Here is an 18,041-nt window from a genome sequence, read left to right as displayed (position 1 = left end):
CATTCTACTGAATGAACAGCAATGCATGCAACCATAGGACCTGTCTTTGTAATACTCATTTGTATTTTATAGTTATCTGTTTACAATAATGTCTTATCACTAATTTCATCATTGCTTAGTTAATCTTAAGTTAATTTTAAGCCAGCCCGTAATGCTATGCATATAAGTGGCTTTGGCATGCTGCTCTTACCTGTATTTTTTGTACCTCTGTTTGTATGCTAAAATTTCTAAATAAATAAAAAAATAAATAAATAATCAGTCCACTCATTTACCTATACAGGCGAAGGCGAAGAATCACTTGAGTTGCTGAAAGGGAAAGGTATATCTGAAATAGGAAGGAAGGCACTGGTCAGAGAAATAGCAAATATCGATCTTAAAGAATCGTACAGGAGACAAACTCAGGAAGAACTAAGTCATAAATGAAATTGAAGCAAACCCAAAATATTTCTTTTCTTATGCTAAATCTAAAGGGGAAACAACATCCAGTATTGGACCACCGCTTAGATAAGTTGGAATTAACACAGATGACAGCAAAGGAATGAATGCAGTACTAAAGTCCCAGCTAACATGTAGCAATAAATTGTTACTAATTTCTATTATACACGCTCGGTTCTATTACATTTATAATTACATTAATTACTTTAACATCTGAGGGTTAACTCAGGATGGCACTAAGTATAGCAAGAGTAACTTGTTTCCTCTCAAGATTTGACCCACAATAAAAGCCAGCTTTTTTTCCCATTACCGTGGGCAGTACGCCTTTATATTTATTTTTGGTAGTTGAAAAAGGGTAGACAGTCCCAGCCATCTCACCCCTCTGGTGTATAGACATGACCCTTTCAAGTTACGTGCAGTTTTAGTAGATGTTCAGTGATCCTTTTAGTTTGAGATGTATACCTGGAAGGTGTTCCTGGGGTCAACGCTCCCGTGGCCCGGTCCATGACCAGGCCTCGTGGTGGATCAGAGGATGATCAGCCAGGCTTTTACTGCCGGCCGCACGCAATCCAACTTACGAACCACATCCCGGGTGGTCAGGTACTGACTAGGTGCCTGTAGGAAATAAATTCATGACCCAGTAATTGGTTCCAGGACTCGCGAGAGATGTCAAAATTGATCGCTGAAACAATCTTTAAAAGTATTATTTTAATATTCATTTAGTTGAATGTATTGATCACTAAAGTACTTTTTTTTTTTACCCGTTAGTTAACAGATACCATGACCATGAGCACTTTATTGGAGTTTAATATATTTGTGGAGGTGAGCTTGGAAGATGAGACAGAGTAAGGAATGAGCCAGGGTTATCCTAGGTATGAAAATTGTACTCGTGTACCTGTGCCTAAATAAACTTACCCAGGTGCTGGGGTACAGAATCTTTGTCTCCTGCTGATGGGCAGTGATACTCGCCACAGTCTTAGAGAATTTGTTGACTATAGGTGTCCTTATTTATAGCACATTTCTCGGTTTTACATGATTGTCCGCATTGTACCTGCAGACTTGTTTTATATGCTCAATATTACAGGAATATAATTTATTGGAATTATTTAACATCATAAAAGCGCTAAAAATTATTTAAAATAAGGCAACATTCATGCTTGTTTGTGTAACATTCATCGCTTAAAAACCTTTGCTCTTCAGTATGCAGTTTATCTCGTACTTTTCTCACTTTTGGGCTCATTTTTTTTCTCTAACATGTTTACTATAATCCTTTTCACCTTGAATATTTATGCTTTTTGTACTATTCACAAACACGTGAACACTAGGAAAAAAAAAAAAATTTATGCACATTACATATATTCTAAATGTTCATTCTTTAGCTCTCCTTCAGTCATCCTTCTACTGACATGTCAATTGTTCACACTCTTGGTTAGATTGTTAATTGAATTTAAAGTCTTGCGACTACACAAAGGTCATAAAGACTTTATGCAACCTGTTCGCTACCAGTCGAAAATTTATTCCCTAAAATAGGGTTTGCAAAGTAAATTCTCAGCAACACTACCAGACATAATACTCGGCAGTGGCAGCGCCTTGGGAAGGGGTTTTCAGTCCTCGAAAAATTCCCCTCACCCTCCAAAAAATAAATACCCCCCCCTCTCCCCGAATAAAAATAGTAATAACCAGATAGCCACCCCTAAAATTTTGGCGTCACCCGTTTCTCGGTGCGTATAATCTTGCATATTCCTATATCGTCTTAAATGCGTCCGTGTACTCGCGCTACGTGCGGCTAGCAGTAACAGCCTGGTTGATCAGGCCCTGATCCACCGGGAGGCCTGGTCTTGGACCGGGTCGCGGGGGCGTTGATCCTAGAAATACCCTCCAGGTAGACTCCAGGTCTTATGATGCTGTTATTTGTTCTATAAAGATCATGCTATAATTTTTTTCGTATACATTCGCAGTCTTTGTTTCAAATTTTTACATTCACATCCTCGTACATACTTTTGTTCGTAATAAAATGTTTTCAGGAAAATTCAGGGCTTTGTAATTTTCTCTATCATAAACATTAATTCACAAAACAATTCAAACCTTAGAACACGCTATATAACAAGGGATTTAATTTCTTATGACCAAAGTTCTGACCTTTTATCTTCTGTTTACCACTTAATATAATTTAATTCCTTTGCACTCATTGTTAGCAACAAATGCATCGGCCGGGAATCGAACCCGGGCCTCCCGCGTGGCAGGCGAGAATTCTACCACTGAACCACCGATGCTACGTTTGAACCTTCTTTTTTTAGGTTCACTTAAATCCGAAGTATCCTATAAACATACTAAGTGCTAAACCACCAGGGTCGTATAGCGCTGCAGGGTAGAGATTGTAGGGTCAGGAAAGAGTACTAAAGGAAGTGTATAGTCAAAGGTGGGGCCGTCAGCGAGGAGGGAAGATAAAGTAAGGGTGTTAGAGCGGTGACGACGTCGAAGGTAAATTCTGCGTAGTCGCTGATAAAAGACCTGGGCTTATTTACTTTTTGGCACCTGAGTTTTGGCCCTAAAGAGTCAATCTAATTTCCTCTGAAGGGCCCAAGTTGACAATAATGCATCGGCCGGGAATCGAACCCGGGCCTCCCGCGTGGCAGGCGAGAATTCTACCACTGAACCACCGATGCTGCGTATGACAGATCTGGATTCAAGAATATTTTAAAAGTAAACGAAATATTTATTAGCCAGTGTAACCGATAATACCACCATTAAACCAAAGCTAAAGGTAAACATTATGAGTTTGTCTAGAAAGGACAAGCAGGTATGTGAACGACTCTACCAAGATTATTTATTCTCATCGTCCGCACTTTTTTATCAGTGGGGTAACTTTCTTGCTGGCTTGTTCCCTCCGCTCCCCTCATGCTACTCCTGTACAAGGTCAGTGACACTGGTACTGTGAAAAAAAATAGTTATTCACTCGGCTACACCACCTACACTCTGGCTAGAAACTGTTGGGTAACTGTGGAAACTTGCCTCGAGTTAGAGGGAACCAATACAGTATACCACTGCAATTAAAGATCCAGCTATTAATTAGCGAAAATCTGGTTGAAAGAAATACGATAAAAACCGAAGCCCGTCCTCGGTAGTATAGTGGTTAGTATCCCCGCCTGTCACGCGGGAGACCGGGGTTCAATTCCCCGCCGGGGAGGTAAGCATTATTTATGTTATTTATTTATTTATTTATTTATTTATTTATTTAGTAATTTAAGCATACATACAGAGGTACAAAAAATACAGGTAAGAGCAGCATGCCAAAGCCACTTATATGCATAGCATTACGGGCTGGCTTAAAATTAACTTAAGATTAACTAAGCAATGATGAAATCAGTGATAAAACATTATTGTAAACAGATAACTATAAAGCACAAATGAGTATTACAAAGACAGGTCATATGGTTGCATGCATTGCTGTACATTCAGTCGAATGGAGTATTCTGTTAGGTAGTGTATTTAAAAAAATAATAAAGTTAGATTGGGTCCTAGGTTTAACATTTGTGTAATATAATTGTGAGTAACATTTAGGATATACAATTTATAAGGTTCAGTTATTCAGTATTTATTTGGTTTTGAGTGAGTAAGTGATCTTTGAGAAGAGACTTGAATTTATAAACAGGTAGTGTTTCTTTTATATTTACAGGTAATGAATTCCAGATTTTAGGGCCTTTTATGTGCATTGAGTTTTTGCATAGCGTGAGATGGACACGAGGAACATCAAAGAGTGATCTGTGCCTTGTGTTATGGTCATGTGTTCTGTTGAGGTTGGCAAGGAGATGTTTGAGGGGAGGGTTAATATCAGAGTTAAGTGTTCTATGTATGTAATAGGTGCAATAATAAGTATGGATGTTTTGTATGGTGAGTAGGTTGAGTGTTTTGAATATTGGTGGAGTGTGTTGCCTGTAGTGAGAATTTATCATTCTAACTGCAGCCTTTTGTTGGGTAATTAGTGGTCTGAGATGGTTAATTGTTGTTGAGCCCCATGCACAAATTCCATAGGTGAGATAGGGGTAAATAAGAGTGATAAAGGGCCAGGAGGGCTGACTGTGGAACATAGTACCGTATCTTCGATAGTATGCCTACAGTCTTGGAAATTTTCTTAGAAATTTGTTGTATATGTGTATGAAATTTGAGTCTATTATCGAGGTGGATTCCTAGGAATTTTCCCTCTGTTAGCTTTGTGATAGGTGATCCGTTTATTGTTATGTTAAGAGGTACATCTGTAGCTCTGTTACCAAACTGAATGAAGTAGGTTTTGTCAATGTTTAGTGTAAGTTTGTTAGTCCTCATCCAGGTAGATATTTTCTGTAATTCGGTGTTTACAGTATTGGCTAGCGTGACTGGGCTCGGGTGAGAGAAGACGTATGTAGTGTCATCTGCAAAAAGTGTGGGTTTGAGTAATTGCGAAGCATTTGGTAGGTCATTTATGTATAGGAGAAATAGAAGAGGGCCAAGGACACTTCCCTGTGGGACACCAACTGTAATTAGTTGTGCGGAAGAGCTTGCCCCATTTGCGTACACATATTGGCTTCTGTTGCTGAGGTAAGACTTGAGGTAGTTGAGGGAGTGCCCTCTAATACCATAGTGTGACAATTTTACGTGGAGCAAGTCATGGTCAGCTGTATCAAAAGCTTTACGTAAGTCAATGAAGATCCCCAGTGGGACTTCTTTTTTCTCTATTGCAGTGTATATATGTTCTAGCATGTGTATAATAGCATCATTAGTATTTTTATTAGGCCTGAATCCAAATTGGCAGGGGTTGAGAATGTTTTGGGAGATGAGGTAGGAGTAGATTCGTTTATGAATTAATTTTTCGAAGATTTTTGAGAGAGGGTGTAAATTGGATATTGGCCTATAGTTATTCAACTCTGTTTGGTCTCCTCCTTTATGGATCGGGGTGACCCTTGCTATTTTGAGAACTGTAGGGAAGGTGGAGGATTCAATGGATTTGTTAAAGAGTGTTGCAATGATTGGTGATAGTACTTGTGACGCTTTTTTGTATATAAAGGGTGGTAAGGTATTTAAATCTCCTGCCTTGTTTTTCAGTGCGTTGATAATAAGGGAGACTTCGTATGGGTTAGTCGGAGCTAGGAACAGTGTGTTCGGGTAGTTGCCAGTGAGGTAGTCATTTGGTGGGGTATCTGAGCTTGGGATTTTATTAGCAAGGTTTTGACCTATAGTGGAGAAGAAATCATTGAGTCTGTTTGCTGTTTCTGTTGGTGGGAGTTGGGGTTCATCTGATTTTGCTAATTTTATTTCGCTATGTCGTGATATCTTTTTTGTTCCCAGAATTTCTGATAGGGTCTTCCAGGTCTTTTTTATATCACCTCGTAAGTTGGATAATCTGTTCTCATAATACAATTTTTTTGCCCTTCTTATCAGGCTGGTTAGGATTGACGAGTAACGTTTTGTTTGGTCTCTGGTTATGTGACCCATTCTGTACTGTTTTTCATATCGGTGTTTTGTATTTATGGATTTGAGAATGCTGGGTGTTAGCCAGGGACTGTTCAGTCTCTTAGCTGTCATCTGTTTAGTTTTTTTAGGGCAGTGCTTGTTATAAAGGTATTGGGTCTTTTTTAGAAAATTATTAAAACATTCGTCAATATCTGTATAGATTTCTAGCTCAGTGTGCCAGTCAGTGTTTGTTACTGCTGTTGTGAAGTTATTAATGGCTGCCTCATTGTGAAGTCTGAAGGTGACTTTAGTAGTGTCTTGGGGTATTTTACCAAGAGTTATGAGGAAAGTAGGGTAGTGGTCTGTGGTATTATCTGTAATTATGCCTGATTTTAAAGGGGATATGGTGTTGGTCCAGATGTGGTCAAGTAGGGAAACACTAGTCTCTGTAACTCTTGTAGGTTTTGTTACTGTTGGTAGCAACATGCAGTTACTCATTGTGTTCGTGAATTCAGTAACGTGTGGGTCCTGGTCTTGCAGGAGATTTATATTGAAGTCACTTGAGAGTAGTAAGTGATCTTTGTTCATGCGTGCATCAGTTATCATACTTCCTAGGTTTTGACTAAATTGGCTAATGTTTGATTGTGGAACTCTGTAGATGTTTATCACTGTGAGAGGTTTTTGTAGGTATTTGGATTTGAATTTAGCTATTATATATTCCCCATGTTCATCCCTTGTGCAAGTATTAGTGATACATTCTAGTTGGTCTGAGTAGTATATGGCTGTGCCACCCCCTTGTTGGTCTGGCCTACAGTTGTGTATGGCTGTGTAACCAGGAATGGCATAGACATCTGTAGTATCAGGCTTTAGCCAGGTTTCAGTTAGTGTAATGATGGACATATTGGCATGCAAGGAATTTAGTAATGCTAGGAGGTCATCATAATGCTTGCTTAAAGATCTGATATTGTAGTTAGATAGTTATGTTGTTGTTGGCACTGAGAAGTGCCTTTGATTGTTCTGCTGTGTAGTAATTACAGTAACTGTTTGAATCATTTAAGTCATTAAATAAGAGGTTGGTATCAGGATCAATGCTTGTAATCATAAGATTTGTAGTGAATCTATAGTTAGAATTAAGTAAAAAATAAAGTAAATATTCTAAAGCTAAAAAAATAGCACCTGAATTATTTAACAAATGTAAAAATAATGAGCTAAGGTAGTTTTTTAAATCTAAAATAAAGGAGACAATATAAAAGGGACTAAAATAATTTGTGGTGAACAAATAAAGTGATGATCAAATAATGGAGCTTGGGAATATGATAGTAGGTAGTACTTTAAAGGTAATTCTTTAAAGTTAGAATTATAATATAAAATTATAATATAAAAGGGACTAATATAAGTTGTGGTGAACAATAAAGTGGTAATCAAATAATTGCACCAAGGTCTAATATAATGACTTTTGTGGAGTCTATGTTTTGAGCTAGAATGAGCTATAGTACAACTAGATTTAATCTAATAATATAACAATACAAATTAAAAATAGCACCAGTCTCTCACTAGTAATTGCAATATTGTCTAATATAATGAATTTGGTATTGACTATAGTACAACTGAGTTTAATCTAATAATATAAAAAAGGCACAAGACTCTCAGTTGTAATTGCACTAAGGTGTTATATAAGTTGTTTACAAGAATTAGAGTATAACTAGATTTAAATTGACAAGATAAAATATGCAAGTTAAGGTAGCAAAAGAATAAAAAAAGTAGAAAAAAAATATATGAGGTAGTTGGTACTAGTTAGCAAAAGATAGTTAAGGGCCTTGAACAATAATATAATTGAAAAATACACTAATTGCACACACAATATAGTCACTAAGATATGAAAATCTTAGAGTAGGAATTATAATACAAACTTATAATATAAAAATACAAATTGAAATGGTACTTGCAATTGCACTAGAGTCTGGTATAGGTTGTTGACAAGATCAGGAGTATAACTAGATTTAAATTGACAAAATATAATTCACAATTAAAGTACCAAAAGAATAATAGTAAAAAAATAACAAGGGTAATGTCTTGGTTATAATATGATAGTAAGATGGTAGACAGGTACGAAGGATAATATAAAGGTTGGAGTTGAATATACAAACTTGAAAATTTGGCAACAAAATGTTATGGGAAGTATAAAATAATGTTTAATGTACAAAAGTAAAATTGACTGGTAGTAAATATGGTGTTTAATAAAATTTTAGTAAGTAATAATGATTACAAAAAAGTGAAAAAGTAATGTTTATTTCATTCAATATTGCACTGGTAGTTATACTAGAGGTTATATGGCAGCACAAGGTAATTAAGAGTACTCTAAGATAGTAAATGTGGTATTAAAACAGGTAAAGGTAATTAGACAAGTAATGGTTATTAAATGTCAAAAATGTTAAGAGTAAATTGAAATTATAGTAAAAATGATAATTATTAATTTTAGTAAGTAATATCAATTGATAGTATTTAAAAAATATGAGGTAATAATATGGACAGAGAAAGTATCAATTCAGCTAATGTTTAAGCAAACAATAGTAAATAAGAAAATTACATAAGGTGACTTATGCTTACTAGTAAAATCACAAAATGAGGTAGTTGATTATTTAATTACTAAGAGATTGTACAATGAAATTTGAACAATAATGGAGCAAAACTTTCACTACACTACGTAGGCTTTTAGGTTGGACATTGTTTAGTTATTCTCTGTAAGATTAGTATCCCTGAGAAATCGTGATAGATCATTCTCGTTCGTTATTGTGTACAGTTGACCTACATTTGTTTTCCTAACAAGAATTTTCCCATCTCGTGTGAAGCATTGGTGTATTGTGTCATTATTCTCCCGCTTAAGTTTTCTGACTCTATAAAGGAGGTTCTGACGTTTTTTGGTAAGACACTCGTTTATGTATACCTCTTTCTTTACTTTAATAGATGCAATAATTAAATCTTTTTTCCTGTCATGTGAGTGGAATCTAAGCATAACACTTTTTCTACCATGGGATCCTAGTAACCTGGCTTCTTTTATTTCTGACTCTGGTACAATAACACTTGTTTGGTCCTTTTTGATATGCAGAGTAATTTCTTCACTGTTTGGTTCATATCACTGGGAAAAAGTGGACTGTTAACTATTACTGCGTCCGATAGTTTATCTTGCTCAGTTTTATCTTCTTGGAGAGCAAAGTAGTCACTGAACTGGTTATCTAAGTTGTTCTTCCTTTCTTTTACTGCTTCTTCAACCTTTGTATTAAGATATTATTTGTTGGGTATGGCTATCTATGACTGCTTGGATGGTCTTGTCACAGTTAGTCATTCCTGGTGTTCATAACTTTTGTTCAAGACTGAGGATTTTGTTCTCGAGTTGTGTCATCCTGGTGTCTTGTTTTGTTAGCGTCTCTCGAAGATTCATATTTTCAATAACTAAGTTGGAGATGTATGTTTTTAGGGTATCTGGATCGTTGGTCATACCTGAGAGACTACTTGGTAGGTTGAATCCGGGGATGAGAGGGGAGGATGGGCTGGTGGCAGCCATGTTTGTTGTTATTGTTGTGGTGTCGCCTTGAGCAGTGGTGAGTGGGGTGGTTGCTGGGCCGGCGTCCTCCTGACTACACTTGTTGAATAGTTGATTTTTCAGTGTTTTCTTGCTGGCCTTGGTGCTGTTTCCTCTTAGGTTGCGCCTCATAATACTACAGGAATTGTTGTAGTTAAGTTGTAGTTATACAAAGCTTAGGGTTACGTTGTTCGGCTGGCAGCGGGGTGTTTCTTTCGGTTTGTGGGCAGTCTTCCTTTGATCTCTATTTTCGATTTGTAGGTTTCACTGTTGGTAATCTTTGGTCATTCTGGGTGCTACGTTGGGTAGTGCAGTTTTGCTTGTAACTAGGTCATCATAGGAGCATTGGTAGCTCTGATTGTTGGAGAAAAGTACGGAGCTTGGAAGTCGCTGCTGCCGCTAACCCAGCAGTATCTCCAAGAAATGCCGAAATTTTTCATGTGCCCATTTCAAATAATGGTGGCTTCAAACTTGATAAACCAAGCAGCCATTCCTGCCTCATCACTCCTCTCCATGCTAGTGAAGGGCTCTTGATCCAAGGAATTGAAGCTGCCCTGTTCTTGAATCAAACCTGATTGCATCTCATTTTCTAGGTGCTTTACATTTTTATTATGATCATAATTAAGCGTTTTGGTCATCTGACCGAGGCCTTCCGCTGGCTTACCGGTCCACCCCTTTAAAAATTATGGTCATTTATAACCATTGTTACTATGTGTACATTTTTATTATGATCATAATTAAGCGTTATAGGTGCTTTACAACCCTCACGGGTTTAACGCTTCCCAGAAACACGAGGTTTAACACTCGTGAAAGTAATCCCCTCGAGGGGATTAGCCCCTCAAAGGAGGCCACTTAAGGGGATTATAATCAAAATTAGGCGCTAAATCTCCAGGAAAATACAGCGCTGCTCCTCGAGGTTAGGGTTGAGCTATAGCTCCCTCATTTGTCTAGGGAGTATAACTACATTATTATAATCAAGGGGGAAGCGCTAAACCCGGAGGATTATACAGCGCCTGGGGGGGATGTGGAAGGCATTCAGGCTTAATTCGGGGAACTGGAGAGTATAAGAGATAAGATTTCGTTCGGATTTTTAACCCCGGAGGGTTAGCCACCCAGGATAACCCAAGAAAGTCAGTGCGTCATCGAGGACTAACTTATTTCCATTGTGGTCCTTAATCTTGTCCCCCAGGATGCGACCCACACCAGTCTACTAACACCCAGGTACCGTATATTTGCTGCTAGGTGAACAGGACAACAGGTGTAAGGAAACGTCGAAATGTTTCCACCCGCCGGGAATAGAAGCGGGAGCTTTAGCCACCGGGCTACAGCTGCGCTGTTTCTTGATAGCCTGGAGATTCAACTTGTGCCTATTATTATTATTATAATCAAGGGGGAAGCGCTAAACCCGGAGGATTATACAGCGCCTGGGGGGGGATGTGGAAGGCATTCAGGCTTAATTCGGGGAACTGGAGCACAGATCCAATTCCCTAAATCAAGAGCCCCTCACCAACATCAAGGAACCTTCCTTGAGGGGACTTGTGCCTATTGCTTAGGATAATGATAATTCAGGAATGTTGAAGCCGTAGGGGGTTATTCTGCACAATGATTTTAGTAACTTATTATCACAACTAAGCGCTATTAGAAATGTTTAAAATAATAATCTTCAAAAAAAAACGGCTGTATTTTTATAAAGTGCTACTGATTTCAGTACCAGTTGCAGTTCGCATTTTTCATTCTGAGGTTAGGGAAAGAATTTTCTTGTACATTAAGTTTATTATTCACAAGGAGTATATAATACGTTGATTTTTTCCTCATTTACAGATGAGAAACGGGCATCTGCAGTAATATGCGGCTGTTATAAGTTGTAGCAGCTGGTGGTTGGGACGCTGCCCGCTGTGTCTAGTTACATTACTACATCTGCGTGATTAAGACGCTGCCCTTCTTATCCGCTTTGCACAGCCCAGCTGGTGTCGACTGCCTGTTTACAGCTGGTGACGACGACGACGCTGCATGTTTGTCGCTGGACAGACCAGCTGGTGACGTCCTCTTTTCCCATCAACTTTCATACGTGGTAAACTATTTACATTAAAATCATTTTGCTCACACAGGAGATCCTTGCGTGGAACACTGGCAGATTTACAGCACGGGATCCCACCAAAATGAATGTACTTAGGTAGTAAAGACAATTAGCCACACCTGCCAAGACTCACTATGGTCATTGCAGAAGGAAAGGAGACACTTTTTTTTTTAAACGTCTTCAGCACTAAGAAGGAAACAGTGCTTGGGCGAGAGGAAAGGCATGGGGAAAGGGTTTGGGGAAGTAGTCATGAATACCTGTATGAGCCGTTTCTTCGAAGGAAATGTAATTATTATACTAACACACGGAGGTGTGCAGTGCAAGTGAAGATGTGGTGTTAATGTTTACTATAAGTTAGTGAGAGGGAGTAAACACGTGTCAAGTGCACCCGAAAGAAAGATATAATTAAACCAGTCGCTGAACTCAAACCCAGAAAGGAAAATTTTTACTGACAAAATACCAGAAAAAAACGTACTAACCAGTACACAAAAAGAGCATGAAAATTGAGATTTCCTACCTTTTCTTTTTTTAAGCTATTTAGGCGGCATTGTTTTAAGTGGCGGATTTACAATTTCCCTACACCTAACCAAATTTTATATTAAAAGTTCCGTGTCAAGTGTTACATTGTCTGTTCCTTGACTGGAGAATTCTACATTCGCCTCTAATAAATACTTCAACTAATGGTAGAGAAACAAGCAGTTTCCTATATAAAGTGGTTTCTAAAACAAAATTGTGATAAATGTTATTTCAGATGGGTTCGTCGAGTTACCGGTGGGGGGGGGGGGAGACTAATTATATATAATTATCGATTCAGGCAGTATTTCAGCAAGATTTTAACGTAATTTGGCACCAGAATAAATACGAAAATGTGATGCCTTGTTCCTTCAAACGTTGTCAGCGAGTGAAACAGAATTAAGATATTTCTCGCACAAGTACCATAACCTTTCTGCAAAGTAACCTGCAAAGTAAAAAGCTGTTTTGAAAGTTTGTATGTCAACATTACGAAGACGTAAGTATACGTGCATCATGAAGGTATTGTATACATATATCATACGAGTAAGCACAGGTGGTGGCATGTTGAAATAGGAATGAACGTAGATTTGTAAAGGCGACGAGAACAACCAAATAAAAAAAAAATGAAATAAAACTATTGGGGGATCGGCGTAGAAACAGGCATAACAGAGCGTTTAACTATACAATGATGCAAACAAGTAATTATAATAGTTGTAACAGTAACTGGTATAAAAATACAGACGAGGTGTAAATGATTCCACTAAAAGAGAGTAACTGTGTAAATCATCTGGACACTTGAAAAGGATTGCCACTTAGTCGAAACCTTTTCTGAATAAAGTTCCCAATGACTGCCCTTTAGTGTATCATCTTTTGTAAATGTAAAAAAAAAAAAAAAAAAAAAAAAAAAAAATTAACAAATGAGTCCAGATGATGCAGTGATAGATAAAACTGGTTTCCTTAATTTGTACAGTATGAAAGTATTTTTCAATTCTTACATCATTTAAAGACTAATACCATAAAATACAATAACGGTCACAGTGGAACAAAGTTATGTCAGTACATCAACCTGTCTTGTTCAAGACCACATTATTAACCTACCCAGATATTGTACACTAATCGTGTACGGGGTAGGAACAGAAAATTGCTCCATTGTAATAAACCAATAATATGCTCCTAGAAGATATTTTCCAAAGGACTCTGGTAATGTGATACTATATTTGGTCTTCAGAGGCGCGTTTTCTAGACTAGAATTATCTTTGGAAAGTTCTGTTTACCTTATCAGCACCATTATCATTATAGCACCTATACAAACCACTAGGATGGAGAGGGAGTAAGCACTGGCTTCTGACGTGATCACAGAGTCTTGGAAGGTGTCACTGACTATCGCAACATCAGAGGGTTCTGCTGCATAACGTCTACTTCTTTCCTGGCGGTCTAGGTGGTCATGGTCAGGGTGGGCATCGTCTCGGGGATGTTCGGGCTTAAAGTCCAGGTCGTCGCGAGTTAAGATAGACCAAACGTCCTTCAGGATTGTCAAATGCGTCTGGTTGGTTGCTGCTGAAGATACAGCGGTGGGAGATAGTGTCGAGTTGCGCATCTCTGTTATTCTTGGGTATTGTCTGACTGAAACAACGACATTGTCCCCAACGTCGGCAGACAATTTCCCAGAAGTTAGGAGGGCTGCAGCAATGGGAGGATCATTTTGAGGATGTGCAATAGTAATTGGTCGAGGGGCGCTACCGGAAGGAAGGAGATCAGTTTTCAAAGTGCTACTGACACCATGTGGTGATGGTAGAGCGATGGTGGTACGATGGCGGAAGGGGCGCCTCTGGCGAGAGAATTGAGTCAGATGTGGCACGTGTGCCGGCACTGGAGGTGGGCGATCTCCTCTAAAAGGTCCAATTTTGGGCCGATTGATAATGGAGGCTACGGTACGTCGGATGCCTGTTGAAAACTGTGGAGGCGTAGGCAGTGTATCGGGTTCTAGAGGCCGACCATCTGATGTGAACACCTGCGCTGATTCAGCTACCATCATGTCTTCACCGTCGTCGTGCTCTAGAGGAAAGTTGATCAGCACTGGTTTGAAAACTTCAGGTCCAACAAGTTGTGGGAAGGGAACGGTATGGTCGTCAGGGAGGTGAACCATAGCTGTTATGCGGCGCATGGATGGCTTCTGAACTTGTGGCTTTCCCATACGGTCCACTCCCCCTGACGGCCTCACCGACCCGTCATGTATTTTTGGGCCATTAGGGTTTCGGTTAGAGTCGTGTTTTATAAGCTTGTTAGGAAAAAATGGACGGTTAGATGCAGCCCCTCCTAGTCGCGGCACTATTCGAGCCATTGGTACAGGAATGGGGACTGGGGGAGGATTAAGGCTCTCACTGAACATCACTGAATCATGGAAGATAGGATTTGGAAAGTGTTTTGACCGTTTTTCGTTTGGGATTTCGCTAGCGTCTTCGTCATGGGTTTCGTCCGTATCGTCGTCAATCTTTATACGTCTCTGGGCGAAACTTACAGAACCTGAGGTACGTGGGCCAACAGGCCGCTGCTGGAAAGTGTGTTGAGGTGGGTGTGGCGGGCGCGGTACTCTGATTGGCATGACGTCAGATGAAGACACCTCGAAAGCCAGCAAAGGGCCAGCAGTTTTTTTCTTAATAGGACGAAAATCTGATTCGTAGACGACAGACTCCGGGTCGAAACCAAAGTTCTGAGCGAAATTTTCATCCAAAGTGGTGACTGATTCTTCAGTGGTGCGTGTAGGTGTGGTAGTAGTGGCTGGACCCACATTGATGGTCGTCTGCCTTCCTGAAAAAGGCTCCTGGAATGCTGATGAAACCTGACTAGGAAGCCGAGGGAGTGACGATGCAGTTATAACCTCGGGCTTGCGGTAATGTGAATGATGTGATATTTGTATCCCATATGTATGAGCTGGATTGGAAATCCCACTGGATTTAGGTGGAGCATTTCGAGTGATGGGCTGTTGCTGTTTGATAGACATTGTAAAAGGAGTAATGGGTTTTACTGACGTCGGCTGCGTAGAGCGTGTCGTTGGTTGGTAGGATGTAGGAAGTTTCGGGGATGTCCAGTGTGTCTTCTCTAATTTTGTGTGTGTTAAATCTTGTTTTGGCTTTAAAGACACTTCCGAAATGATGGCAACTGTAGTCTTCACTGGTGTTGACGGGCCGGTGGGACCATTAAAAGTTTGAGAGGAAGAAGATAGTGAATACTCAGGAGCAAAAGTATACCCAGGTGGTGGTGTTAAAGTTGCGGAGAGAGAAGTGAAACGTGTTGTCGATGGGGTTGGCACTGGAGAGGACGGGTACTGGTTACCAAGTGGCTGGATTGTTAAGTCCTCATGTTTATCACGTTGTGGAAACAACAACTCTCCCTTCTGCAACCCAAAGAACGCTTCAGGAACGTCCCTTGGAACGCTACCCAAGTTTACGTTACCCATTTTAGCAAATGCAGTGGCATTGACTATACCTGTGTTTTTCTTTAGATTAGGCAATTTGGGAAATATAAATCCTGGCACTCCCAGTGGGACGTTTGGTGGCGAAGAATGAGTTTCTGAAGGTAATGAATGAGAAGTTGGCCTCTGACGCAGTGGACCAATGTCGTCAGGGCTCATACTAAAGGGAAAGCTGTCAAAGCCGGCATGGAACTCTTTTGGACGGTTGACGAATGGACGATCTTCAGGGAATCTTTGGTCTCCTAGCTCTGACTGTGGTCTGGGCAGTCTAGTTACAAAAGTCTGAGAAGGCTTGTGAGCAGCCCCTGGAGAGAGCTTGTTAGTGGTGTATCGGGAGCCAGCAGGCACTCCACCGCCTCGCACGTCATAGTTATAGTCATAGTTGTCGTAGTCTGCAAGGTACACAGTCAGAACAAGTCAAATGATTTAGGATTAGTTTTATAATTGTAAATGCCATACGCAAAATGTAAAAAAAAATATTTAAATTACTTTTAACACATTACAGTGAAGTGCAATGCTTTTTTGATTAATGCTCTGTAATTAAAATAACCTGAGAATATATTCTTACCAGTGACGTTATCGATGTTAGTCATCTAGTGTGAAGAATATTCAACGTCAAAGTTATTTCCCGTTGTAGGTTTCCGTACGATGCAAACATACATGACAGGGAATGGAAGATCAGAATGACAGTAAAGTCAAGGAATTCCATCTGATGTATGTTAAGTGTTGAAAGATCACGTAGAACATTTTACTAGTCAGTAAACCTAAGAACCCAGGTTCTCTGGCTAGTTCTGACTTTACGAGAAGTGGAGATTTCCAGAGTCGGAAAATTAGTCTACTCCTACTCCTTAATATGGTATATTCAACAACAATGTTTATGCCGGCGTCCCTATTTTCCGTGTAGGTGACAATAATTCCCATCTTTGTAAGTCTTATCATTCTGTTTTGAAGTTATATGAAAAGAGAAGTAAATTATTTCCATGAAATTTGTCTGCTACAGATATCATTTAACAAAAGCCATTAACTGTCCTCGTGACATGGAACATTGACAGCTTATACCCGTGTAATATTTTCTTCCTCTCATTCATGTTTGGTAAACGGATTATAACATCTGTGGTAGCTAGACAATATGAAGCTTATGGCATTTGAGACAGTTTCGCCCACCAGGACTGATAGTCTCTGGTGGAAGAAAAGTCTTAAATGCCATGAACTTCATGTTGTCTTTTACCTCATACTCATTTATAACTTTTGTTTCTTTGATATTAGCATCTTGGTCTGTTAATTCCTGTATTACTGGGGGATACAGCTTTTGCTATTTAGGGTTACTTTTTCCACGGGCATAAATATTCTCGTTGAAACCTAATTTTAATAAAACAGTTGTTGGACTGATACTTACATGTGGCAGTGGCGAGGGAGAAGGCCTTACCCCGATCACTTAAATGTGATCAAGAACACCAATTGTATTCAGCAGCATGACCAAGACTACCGGAAGATTTTGCAACGACTTCATATTCCAGTCGCAGGGGACAACTTACATCACCTTTCAAAGCTATGTCATGCTTAGTTTTGAATGTTAGAAAAAAATGGATAGCTAACAGCAGTATTGTTAGGCGAGGGATGGAGTGAAGTTACGTCACAAGTTATGTCAAGTGGCATACTCAGGGACAACCCGTCACAACTGAGCAACAGAACCATGTCAAGACGGTAAGATCACGTCGTGTGTCAGTCGTGCAGTTAAGTGTAATAATGTTAAAATCAGATGAATATAAAACTTTTAGGAAAAAGTTTTTTTTTTCAGTCGAGTCTGTAGATTCTACAGCAGGGTAGGTAGATCAGCAGGAGACCTGTCAGTCTGGTTCAGTTCACGAGAAGAAAACTATTTTTCAGGGAGAGCCTTTTTATTTTACGAGGTAGTGGGAAAGGGGGCAGTGATATTTTTAAACTGGCTTTCAAAAACACAAACAAACCATATCAGTGGCTAAAGCGTTTCTTGCGTTTACCGCTTTATAATACTTGCAAGCTTTTCCCCATTTATGGTTTTTGCAGTTAGACCTTACAGCAAGCAGTTATTTCCCTCGAGTTTGCATAGTTTCTTTGTAATATTCATCATTGTGTTCAGTTATATATGGAGTGTGCATTTTTTTTTAACCCGTGACTTTTCAACAGAACACCATGTTAATTCTTGTACCTGTTGTGTATGGCCAATGCGAAGACGGGAGAGAGTAGTCTCCCAACCTCGACACTGGTGATAAGAAGACGGCCAGTAACCTATACTCGGTTTAATAGACTGAAGTTTGTTGCCGAGCATAGTAGACCAACGTTGTTGCCAACGGGTGTGAAGGTGGGAAGATATTACAGCAAAATAGTCCGTACATGGAATACCTCTGTAAGAAACTGGTAGGTCATGTACTGCTGACCGCGCAGCAGTGTCTGCCTGTTCATTGCCCTGTACGTCAACATGACCAGGGACCCAACAAAAAACAATATCTTTATGCTTAGTAAAGATGCGGCGTAGCCAAAGTTGGATACGGAGGACT

General features: G+C 39.4%; 1 protein-coding gene and 2 non-coding genes across 3 annotated transcripts; all 3 read right to left on the bottom strand.

Annotated features, from left to right (window-relative positions):
• Window positions 1-2,637: 2,637 nt before the first annotated feature.
• Window positions 2,638-2,708, bottom strand: TRNAG-GCC (transfer RNA glycine (anticodon GCC)). Its single transcript has one exon. It is a non-coding gene; the product is annotated as a tRNA-Gly (tRNA).
• A 322-nt stretch (window positions 2,709-3,030) lies between these two features.
• TRNAG-GCC (transfer RNA glycine (anticodon GCC)) lies at window positions 3,031-3,101 on the bottom strand. Its single transcript has one exon. It is a non-coding gene; the product is annotated as a tRNA-Gly (tRNA).
• A 9,840-nt stretch (window positions 3,102-12,941) lies between these two features.
• LOC128693862 (uncharacterized) lies at window positions 12,942-17,693 on the bottom strand. The gene has a single exon (XM_070081561.1). It carries the CDS (start codon window positions 15,661-15,663, stop codon window positions 13,303-13,305), a length of 2,361 nt encoding a protein of 786 aa, XP_069937662.1. The 5' UTR covers window positions 15,664-17,693; the 3' UTR covers window positions 12,942-13,302.
• Window positions 17,694-18,041: the final 348 nt, after the last annotated feature.

This window comes from Cherax quadricarinatus, unplaced genomic scaffold (assembly GCF_038502225.1).
Source record: "Cherax quadricarinatus isolate ZL_2023a unplaced genomic scaffold, ASM3850222v1 Contig3107, whole genome shotgun sequence".
NCBI classification, from domain to species: Eukaryota; Metazoa; Arthropoda; class Malacostraca; order Decapoda; family Parastacidae; genus Cherax; species Cherax quadricarinatus.
Note: the sequence above shows the minus strand (reverse complement) of the source record. Positions and strands in the feature narration are given on the sequence as shown.

What these genes read in the sequence shown, in the direction of transcription:
- LOC128693862 (XM_070081561.1), bottom strand. Translation starts at nt 15,663, where the DNA reads ATGAGCCCTGACGACATTGGTCCACTGCGTCAGAGGCCAACTTCTCAT.